Genomic DNA, 11,293 nt, shown 5'->3' with positions numbered 1-11,293 from the left:
TCAAGATCTTTTCTATTATAACGAGTTGATTGTTTTCATCCACGCTTATAAGTTCAATTTGCTAGAATCCTTTTAAGTAGTATTTTTTTAATTTTATTTCATTATCAAAGTTTTACTTTTGATGTTAATACTATAGGTTTATAGTTAAGAAATTAAGAAGTATGCTCTACATTCACCATTTATAGTGGTTCTTATGTATCCGAACTCGACAACTCGTATTAAGTTTAAAGTCAAGTATCATAAGATTTGACCTTGACCCAGGAAGAACTTACTAACGCGTAATGGTGGAGCTCAACTCAACTTCTAACGCACCCGCGCACTCAAGTAAGAAGGCAATGAATGTTTTTACTTGTACTTGTAGATTGTATCATACTCTATCGTCCAATAGTCAGAGCTTTCTTTACCACTCTCCTTGCTTTTGGCATTGACAATGGCAATTTCAATGAAAACGACCTTCATGATAAAGATAGCAATAGCTATAATAATAATAACCTATGAGTACGTTAGAAGCACAAAAAGTGAGACTGTCCTGAGAACTCAGAGAGATTCGTAACTCACTAATTTAGGTTTAGGTGCTAACAGGGTTTGTGATAATGGTAGGATTTACCATGCCACAGTTGATACTAATGGCTAACCTAATAATCAACACGAACTTGCAATCTAATATAGTCAATCAGCCTATAATAATGAGTTAGACAAAGAAAAAGAAATTATGGACAACCAACTAAAGAAGAGGTGCAAGTGGAATTCAACCTCGATACTTCAATTGATGTGGTATTATTTACCCACAATAACCAACAATATAGGATGATGACTCAGAAGAAGATGACAGTGAAAGATACAAAAGATATTAACCATCACCCAAACGAAATAGTCTACTTGAGGATTATCATCTAAATCAGACCTTCTCAATTTTAATGACCACCTCAGCATTAAAAATTTTCTTGATTGAAGTTATGAAGTAGATGACTTATTCGAAGTGATAGGATGTTCTTGATCATAAACAAATCGTTGCTTAGAAAAGATATATAATAGCTTGGTAGGATACATTACAAAATAATAAAAGAAGACAAGGAAATATATCAATGGACAACAAGGTATATCAATGGACTGAAATTTATAATTAAAGATAAAATACCTTTAACTCTAATAGATGAAGCTCACAATATGGTATTAAAAGCTGAAATATTATTGACTTGACCTCTAATTGTTACTCGATGATTCTTTACTTTGACAACACGACCTATTTTTAACAAAGAGATACAAGTTCTGACTGAATCAATACAATTTATAAATCAAGATGCAAATATCAAATGAGCAATAAGGCAAGCTAAGTATATTTCAACAACCACAAACAAGCCATATACTTGACCCTTAGTCGAGAAATGTTTCAAATGTGGGAAGCTTGGTCATCATTCTAATAAGTGTCGTACTCATAAAACTATCAATCTTGCATATCACAAAGATAACTTTGAATAAGGAGATGCCCAAAGTGATGCGATTGATGATATTAATAATGTTGAAATAACAAATAGAGAAGGGGAATACGTTGTATATGTTATAATAAGATTATTACTCACGCCGAAGATCCTCAAAAAAATCTTTCATTCTTGATATAGTGTTAATAACAAAGTTTGTGCATTGATCATAAACAATGGAAGCTATGATAACATTATATCCAAATCACTGATAATGCACTTCAAATTACAAACGAAAGCTTATCCAACACCATACCAACTAGGATGGATTAAAGAAGGCTCAAATGTCACTATAACTGAGATATGTAAAGTTCCTCTTTTAATTGGAAAAAACTACAAGAAAAAAGTTATATGTTAGGTAGTTGACATAGATGAATGTTATATTATCCTTAAAAGGCCGAAAAAGTTATATGTCAGGTAGTTGATATAGATGCATGCTATATTCTACTTAAAAGGCCCTGGTCATATGATGTGAATGCAATTCATCTTGAAAGAAAGAATGCCTATGTATTCTAGTGGAATTGAAACAATATTATCATTCTGTCGACTAACAAAAAAAGAGATGAATCTAAGAGTGAAGGAGAAGTATTTCTTATCCATTTCTAACTTTGTGAGGGAATTCACTATCAGTTTTAAAGAAACAAGAGTATGCTATGCTTTTATTATGAAGGGAGAAGAGTTACCTGAAGAAAAGATTCCAAACGAACTAAGATCGATATTGGAAGAATTCAAAGAGATCACCCCTAAAAAGTTACCATATGGACTTTTACCCACGAGAGATATTCAGCACCAGATTAATTTAACTCCAGGAGCAAGTTTACTAAATTTATCTCATTACTAGATAAACCCAAAAGAGAATGAGATACTAAGGGACAAGGTAGAAGAGTTGATATGGAAGGGACATATTCAAGAAAGTGTAAGCCCATGTGTTGTCCTGACTCCATTTATACCCAATAAAGATGAAACTAGAGGATGTGTGCATAGATAGCAGAGCCATCAACAAAATCACAATCATGTGTCACTTTCCCATATCTCAACTAGAAGATACGTTAGATTAACTGCAAGGCCTCAAGATATTTTTAAAGATTAATCTCCATGTTGAATATCATCAAATTCGCATAAAGCCTAAAGATGAATAGAAGATTGTATTCAAAAGAATTATATGAATAGTTAGTTATATTATTTAGATTTTTCGATGTACTAAGTACATTCATGAGGCCTATGAATCAGATACTTAAATCATTCATCGTGAAATTTATAGTAGTATATTTTGATGACATTCTAATCTAGAGTTGCAATAGAAAAGAACATATGGATCATTTACGATAAATCCTAACTATTTTATAAGACAAGTTATATGTCAATTTGAAGAAGTGTGACTTCCTAACAAATCAACTAATATTCCTAGGGTTCATTGTGAGTGGGATTTATATAAACGAAGAAAAGATTCATGCTATTTGAGAATAACCTATCCTGAAGACTATTATAGAAGTGAGGGTCTTGTTATTTTCTACAGTAGTATTATGGACTGAGGCTACTAAGAAATGCTTTGTTTAGATAAGTTGACTACTGTACCAACGCTTGCATTACACAACTTTGAAAAGTCTTTTGAATTAGAATGTGAAACAAGTGGAATTGGGATTGGAGCAGTGATTTTATAGGAAAAAAAGACCAATTGTATTTTTTTTTTGAGTGAGAAGCTGAGTGAAGCATACCAAAAGTGATCCTACTTATGAACAAAAGTTGTATGCTATGATACAAAACTTTAGAATGATAGTTGTATTCAGACAACAAAGTCCTAAAACATTTCAAAAAACAGAAGCACTTAAACAAGATTACATTTTGTTGTATCAATTATGGTTGAATCAAGAGTTTTAATAGAGTCTCAAAGGTTGTGCTGAAGGATGCAACCTTCAGTAATGGTGGCTAAAAAACTGTCAAAAAACATATTTTTTTCTTCAAAAAAAATTGAGTTTAGAAAACTCTACTAGCAGTGTTGGCCACTAATAGCAGCAAATGATACGTCGGTAAGTTAGCATTAGAGTTTTGTCCTCTCAGTAGCCCCGATATCGATTTTTTTTTAACCTAAATCGAATTTGTTCGAAATCAGAATTGAATTGAATTGAATTGGATCGATGATTCAATGGCTTCAAATGGAGCCATAATTAGAGTGATTCGGTTCAGTTCTGAATCAGTAAAAAAATAGAAATATTAATATTAATACACATTGTAAATGATAAATTTATCCTTCTAACAGTTTAATAAATAATCAATTAGAGGGGTTTTTTTTAATATATATATATAGGTAATTTATATATATATATATATATATATATAATATCAGTGTAGCATATTAGCTTCGCACCTCCATCACTCCACTTCATTCAACAGAACAAATCATGAAACCAAGAAGGATCATCTAATTCTTATCATTCTTAACATCAGCATGACCAAAGATCATTAACCTGTAGAACAAACTAGTAAGCAACTCTCAAGGCATTAATTACAGTATAACAAGAATCACCATTTCTTTGACTGCATCAGCTCTTACTGCCTTTTACAATGAAACCTTCAATGGTTTATGAAGATTTCAAAAGTGGAGAAAATATGAAATATGGTATTCAGAATCTGAAAGCTTTTCGATATGATCTACTTTTATCGGAACCAGCATATATGACCCCTCCATCATTCAGCATCACCAGTACAGACTTCTGTAAACATAGCTCTGTAGCAAATCCTAAATGCAAGTAAAATGATGTAAGAAAATTTTCAACACAAGTTGGTGAGAGAAGAAATGAATAACAGTATTTTATTCTCGGGAGTATATCATCAACTATTTACCATCCGACACGTCTTTTGTGTGTCGTGAAGAAAAAAACTAAAACTATCTCCTATTAGGCTGTCCATATGGATAAGGATCCAAGACAAACATTTGCAAATTGTCCCACCCTTATCGTCCATGTGGAGAAAAGATCAAGGAGAGATTGTTAGAGGAGACTGAAGATTGTCTCCGCGTAGAATATTTAATATTCTACCCATTTTCCTTTTATGTTTGGAGCGTTTGATTGACTCACATCTGTCATGTTTTCCCCATCTCTTTTATCTTTTGTCTCTCTCCCATAACTCATATTTATCCTAAATTTGCTATCATTGCAAATGCAAAAAAGAACATTTAGATCAACAAATATTATCTAATAGAAGCTACAATTACCATCTAACCTGAAAATGATGCAACAAAAGTGTAGAAATAGTAAATACCAAGATAACTAAAACTAGATGGCAGAGAAGATATCACTGCCCGAGAACTTCATCATAACTCATCCCAGTGAAATTCTTTTCACTGATCCAGGACTATGCACAAAGGATGTCAAATGGCTTCTCAAGGCTATCTCTCAAGATAGCAATCTGCCCCTCCTTGGTAAGAATGTCTTCTTCAAGTTCTTCAATCTTCTTTCTAAGAGAAAGAACTTCATAATTAAGAAGCATGATCTTCTCTTTTGAACTTTTCACTTCTTCCCACATATGGTTTCTCTCCTCAGTTATCTTCAAACATATATTTCGGGCCGCAGTTAGTTCCTTTGTGCACTCCTGATACTCATTCTCAAGCTGCTTAATGCTTTCATCTTTTTGCAGCATCTGTTTACCATTATAAATATTCAAATAAGTCAATAGCCAATCACGAATATGAGAGTATAGCATTGACTTTCATAACCGCAATAAAATTAAGGATCAGGTTACACAAATTCAACATGCTAACACATATAACATCAGAAGCCAATGTTTGCTTGTGCTCAAGTAATTTAACATCAATAATAAAGAAATTTGGCATACAATATGACATGATAAAAGCATGATTTGGTTGTTATTTGGAAAAAAATATATTTATTTATTTAAACAGGAACTGTCTGCTGACTTGGTACAATTCTGCAGGGCACAAAAACAATAGATGACTTCATATGCTAAGACAATTAATCGGATAGAATAACTAATCGCAACTGTTTAAAGCAAAAACCTTCATAAGACCAAATAAATAATAAGGTACATGGGAGACAGAACATAAAACAAAAGAGATATGAAAAGGAACAAATAAATTCGGTTTGTGTCTAACCAGAAAAACTCCCATATTACTTACTATTAAGCTTCCAGCTGCTAAATAAATGTTCTCTAATACAGTGCATTCATCCCATCCAGCATCATTAACTGTGGCTTAAATATTTCTAGAGATACAAGTTCATTTTCCTGTCATCCATGGATGATATAATCTCAACCGAGAAATTAATAGGCGATCAATACCAATGACATGATAAGCATATTTAGAAAAGATCATATATTGGAAGTAGGGGAGCGAGCATAATTCATATCAAGATTGTATATTCAAAGAAAAACGCATAAATTATATTGCTCCTGCAACACATAAGATGGCCAGCATCAGATCTTCTACACTGTTATATACAAGATTTATATTACAAAGAAATACCAACTGGAGGTCTAGCTTGTAGATGGAAGCTAACCTTAAGCTCCATGTCCATTGTCTTGTGGGTAAGACAAGAGACTTCATCTTGCATCCTCTGGATCTCAGTTTGCATGACATCATGAACCCGAACAGAGGAAGCCAAATCTGCCTCTAGTTGCTCGAATTCCAATTCATTTGAATGCAGTTTCTCTCGTAGTAATCTAGTCAAGATAACCTCGGCCTTCAATTTAGCTTCTAATTCATCCTTGATAGCAGAAGAACAGCAAGGAAGCACAATTTGAGGGAGCAGATCAGTAATCATGACAGAACCCATGTTATATACCCAATAAAGTCATGCAAAGAACAAGTAATTATGATAGAGATGTACCAATTAATGTAACATATGGAACTTACCTCTGACTGCCTTGACATGCCAAATTCTGTTGACAGTGACTGGCGTTCTGTAGCTTGTAAATCTGACTTCTCATCCAAAATTGTTGCTATAGTTTGTAAACTCGTTCTAAAATTTTCATATCGTCTGCTAAAACTCTGGCTTTTGATAATATAATCAATAAATGAATATCCATCAGTGTTATTTTCATCCTCCTGTCCATGTTCATATTGTTTGTGCCTAAGGCATCCTATCAAATTGCTACTGAAGTGACTAATGTCAGTGAGCAAGGACAAGCCCTCAGTCTGCAAGCAATCTAGTCGAGCATGAAGCTCCTCGTCTAGCTTAATCGATGAGAACTGACGGCCATCTCCAGCAGCTCGTAAACGAGTCAATAGGCCAATGTTCTCATGCCTGAGTGTCTCTACTTCATGCTTGAAAGTCTTTAACTCCTTCCTCAGTTTCTGTTCAAGGCCTGTCAACCTTAGCTGCTCCATCTGCAACATCCTTAATTGGTCACTTCCATCTGTAGCTTTATTTTCAGTCTCATCACTAAATCCTTTCCGCAATCCATTAATAGTCTTTTCTTGTTCATTGATTGTTCGCTGTAAACGTACAACTAACTTTTGCAACTCCTTGTTCTCCCTTTCTTTCTCACGTAAGCATCTTCTGATACAATCCCGATCCTTTTCAGTTGCATCGAAGTGCTCCTGCAGCTCTGAGAAGCCTTTCTGAAGATTGTAATTCTCTATTCCTAGTTGCTCCAAAGTAGCTGTTAGATTAGTTAGTTCTATTTCAGAATCCACAACCCTAGTTTGACTATCCCCTTTAATGCCTTTAAGTGAAGAAATTTCTCTCTGAAAAGACATATTTTGCTCTGCCAGTTCCCTTACCCGTTCCCGAAGCCACTGCTCCTCCAACTGAATCTTTTCAAACTTCATGGACCAGCTGCTTGACCTTCTATCTAGTTCTTTCTCTAAAATAAACTGAAGTTCATTCTTCTCCTGTTCCAGCCTTCTAGTTTGAGTCTTGAGATCTATCCTAGCTCGTCTCAAATGCCCTTTTGCAGCATGCCTTTCTGCAAGTCTGCATTTTATTTGTGCTGAGAGCTCTAGCACCAAGAATTTCCTGACTTCTTTAATATTTTCAATTGCTTGAAACAATGAAGGCACGTTCGAATCACCACTCTGAAGTTCCTCAAGATCAAAGTCCTCGTCAGGTAGGAGCTCAATCATCCTATCTACCTCTTTCAACTTTTTATGCAACACTTTATCTGTATCTTGTAGCCCAGAACTCATTGCTTTACCATTTCTAGTGCTTGTTGCTCCATTTTCAAGAAAACAATCATACTTCTCAAGCCCCAATAAATCCTGAGCGAAATGACCAGTTAAATTCTTGTAACTTGAATGGTCATCGATTGAAAAATGTTGCACAGTGTCATCTGAATGCAAAGTAGGCTGCGTTTCAAAAGAATCCATGTAAATATCCTCAAAGGTAGTAGTACTTTCAGAGTCATAATCTCGGGCATTCATTGATAATCTTCCATGAAATGGATGTGATGACTTATTAATACTCTTTTGTGTGCATCTTGATGTGGATACTGTCTCATAATCATCTCTTGCCCAATTTCGTGCAGATGGGTGATGAGACGAATCAATCTCCTCCCTAACTGATAAAGTTTTAGAATTCTCTTTCCTGCACATTGGTGAAGACAGTGCCACAGACCAAAATTGTTGTGGACTTCCCGCACTTGGATATGCTTGATTCTCTGCCAAGGAACAGTTAATTCCAGATTCAGATAAACATTTTTCGGTATGTGTCTCAGGTTGAACTTCCTGATCCTCTGCATCAATGTACTGGTCAAGAAGTCCATTTCCTTTTGGAAAACATGATTGGTGAACCACATTGCATCTTGAAGGAACTGGAGAACTGTTTGGTGAATTTGATGGAATTTCACATTCTCTTAATGATTTAAGAGAACTATATTTCTGAACAGCATGAAAATGCTGAGATGGAGGCTGTTCACTGCTTCTAGGTCTTGTAGATCTCTCTTGTGTCAGTGGATGGCAGCTAAATTGGAAAGAATAAAAAAAAATTACAAGAGAAAACAAACGTCCATATATGGGAATGCTTTGGCACAGAAATATCCAAGTTTAGCTCAGTACCTAACATCTTCAATAAGAGAAAAATAAAATCTGGAACCTGCCACAAGCAGGGGCAGTTTGTTCGTGTACATGATGAATGTTGGAGTATGTGTTGTACAAAAATAAAGAATGCCTCCACATATACATGACACTCTCAGAAGATGTAGAAACATAAATAAAAAGGATATATTGTTTGATAGTAAAAATGAGACCATTATAAAACAAGAACTATTATAATATAAGAAAGAACCACCTGCTTGACATATAATTTGCACACCCACCTCAACTGGATCTAACAATCATGTATTGTCTACAGAGTTCTATAGATGCAAGATGTATTGGCTACAAAGTTCGACAAAAATATGTCAAACTTAACTTGTTTAATAACAAATGACTTCTCATTTCTGTAAACCAATTACTACTTAAGTGACAAAAAAATATTTTAGAAAAACATTCATAGGCCTCATTTTATAAATTTTTGTATTTGAAGTTTTCATCTAGGAGTTGTCATCAACCACAGTTAATCAAGCATAGAAAATGGTATAAAAACCTATAACATCTTAATTCTTCGGCAAATAATAGTTCACCCTCAGAAAACAAATTTCAAGGTACTGAGCTGAACATTCAGTGAATTACAATCATCACAATATACACCTGAAAAGTGGCATATTATATTCATCAAACCAAAAGAATCTTCATTAAAAACATGAAATTTGACAAGCAGAAACTAGGAAGAAACTGCACATGAACAAAAGATCAAAGAATCAAATGCAATGAAACTAAGTAGACATAGTTGACTTACTGCATCCGGAAACTAGATGCACGATGTGGTGAATTGCAACTACTAGATGCTGGTCTGCTCAAATCACTCAAAGAAATAAGATTTCCATCTCTGAAGCTACTGCCGTTCATGGCACAGGATGATAGTGAAAAGCTTCTTCTAAGAAGTAAATGAGATGAATCTTCATTTTCTGGATATTGAGGGCTAAGAGTGCTGTCTTTCACTGTCTGGGAATGATCATGGACCTTCTCACTCAGTGAAAAGTTTGAATGACTGTCCCCTAATTTCTCACAACAGACCAAGTCATCAGAAAATGAATGACCTGGATGTAGAGAATTGCCATTTGGACTGCTAGATTCCACCGATCTGAATGAAAAGAACTTCCTCATCCGTGAACAATTGTGCGGTTCCACATAATCAAGGCACAAATTCACCTCTATAAGCAAAATTTTTTGGTTAAACACTTATATTCTTACAATTCATTTAACTCAAAAGGCTTCAGATAACCGTATAATTCTAATGCAAAAGCAAGAATTTCCGACACACACAAAATAATATAAAGGACACTGGGGATCAAGAATACTGATCTTGAGACAATGGTTTTACCTTAGTAATAGTAATTATCCTAGGGGAAAGGAATTGTCTCATACGAGATAAGGAAAACCTTGTAAATCCTGAAAAGAAAAACATGAGCAAATTCACAAGATAATGTCAATACAGTGTAAGCTCAAATACATAAAAAGAAGATATGCATCAACTAGAAAGATGATAAGATAGATGTCTAATGACACCAAAAACTAATCTGTGCAGCAGAAACTCTTTAATAGTTGAAATAAAGAGAATTCGTGAGAAAGCTAACACCAAACTACGAGAAATTGAAGAACAACGGATGCAAGCAGAATCCGGACCACTTTGCTAACAGGCACTGCACGTTTAATGGTTATAGAGCAAAGAAGAAGGGAGAATTTTATGACGTCGCCTGTTCTTCTTCATCACGCAAGCATAAATAGTTGACCAAGAAAACGACGGAGAAAACCTGAATATGATGAGGAAAGAACCTGGCCAGACTAGTCCCCCCAACAATTCAATCAATACAATCTTTAAAAAGATTCAAAGATCAACTTAATTCTCGATCAATATAAGTCGAGAATTCACACGAATTCAATTAAACAGAGGCCATAAAACCAAAACTCGGTCTCCACAAGAAACCTCCAACCACAAACTCGAATCAAGACCCTACTTTTCGAGAAACAAAGGGTGAATATTTGGAGAACTAGCATTTTTCACTGAAAAAACTCAACGACAAACGAAAAACAAGCAGTTTTTTTTCATAGCAGTACCCAGCGGTTGTAATCATCATATGCTCACTTTCTGCCGACAGTCAAAAAACAAAGCAAAAGGAAGTGAAGAGTCGAACTATTTCAAATAAAAAAGCGAACTGTTTGGGCGCTCGGCGGAGTTGAAAAGGGAACAGCGAATTCTTCGATCATTAATTGATCGAACCATATCGATTTTCATAGAGCAGAGCATGCAAATTACCGTTGCGGAGGGTCTCCGATTCCTTCGGCGGTATCTTGAATCCGCAGAAAGAAACCAAATTGCACGAAAGGAGAATTCAATTAAGGAACTTCTTCTCCGCTTTTTAAGGCAGATAAGTACCGAGAGAGGGAAGACTGCTTCGAAGGGCAGGAAAAAGACGAAGACGACGACGAATATACCGTAGAGCGACGAGTTAACGGCGGCGGAGACTCGTAACGGAGCGTGTGAGAGCAGCCGCCAAAAAGTGATCGCACTCAGCTTTCATATTTACGAAAATGCCCATCCTTGCTTTTTATTATTTATTTATTTATTTATTATTATTATGACTCTTCATATTTACGAAAATGCCCATTATTATTATTATTATTATTATTATTATTATTATTATTATTATTATTATTATTATTATTATTATTATTATTATTATTATTATTATTATTATTATTATCGTTCCTACTTGATCAATTGATGTGATAATATGTAAATGTTCATAGTGGTGCTTCTTAT

At 34.7% G+C, this 11,293-nt stretch overlaps 1 protein-coding gene across 4 annotated transcripts; it reads right to left on the bottom strand.

Moving 5' to 3' along the window:
• Nucleotides 1-3,878: 3,878 nt before the first annotated feature.
• LOC135582903 (uncharacterized) lies at nt 3,879-10,953 on the bottom strand. Of its 4 annotated transcripts, none has more exons than XR_010496097.1 (7): nt 10,787-10,953; nt 9,854-9,921; nt 9,269-9,683; nt 6,346-8,392; nt 5,990-6,196; nt 4,698-5,114; nt 3,879-4,215 (listed from the first exon to the last, which is right to left on the bottom strand). XR_010496097.1 is itself a non-coding variant. In XM_065149166.1 (6 exons), exons 3-6 carry the CDS (start codon nt 9,634-9,636, stop codon nt 4,830-4,832), a joined length of 2,907 nt encoding a protein of 968 aa, XP_065005238.1. In that variant the 5' UTR covers nt 9,637-9,683; nt 9,854-9,921; nt 10,787-10,953; the 3' UTR covers nt 3,879-4,829. The 4 variants fall into 4 exon arrangements, 2 of the variants coding, with proteins under 2 accessions (XP_065005238.1, XP_065005239.1); XR_010496098.1 differs by having other exon boundaries at nt 4,737-5,114; XM_065149166.1 differs by having other exon boundaries at nt 3,879-5,114.
• Nucleotides 10,954-11,293: the final 340 nt, after the last annotated feature.

This window comes from Musa acuminata, chromosome BXJ3-4 (assembly GCF_036884655.1).
Source record: "Musa acuminata AAA Group cultivar baxijiao chromosome BXJ3-4, Cavendish_Baxijiao_AAA, whole genome shotgun sequence".
Lineage (NCBI taxonomy): Eukaryota > Viridiplantae > Streptophyta > Magnoliopsida > Zingiberales > Musaceae > Musa > Musa acuminata.
The sequence above is the reverse complement of the archived record's forward strand: the minus strand, read 5'-3'. Positions and strand labels throughout refer to the sequence as shown.

Excerpts from the sequence above, each read along its gene's own strand:
- LOC135582903 (XM_065149166.1), bottom strand. The coding sequence starts at position 9,636 with ATGAGGAAGTTCTTTTCATTCAGATCGGTGGAATCTAGCAGTCCAAAT. Across the intron at positions 8,393-9,268 it reads GCATCTAGTTTCCGGATGCA|CTGCCATCCACTGACACAAG; the intron begins GTAAGTCAACTA and ends TTTCCAATTTAG. Across the intron at positions 5,115-5,989 it reads CAATGGACATGGAGCTTAAG|ATGCTGCAAAAAGATGAAAG; the intron begins GTTAGCTTCCAT and ends AATGGTAAACAG.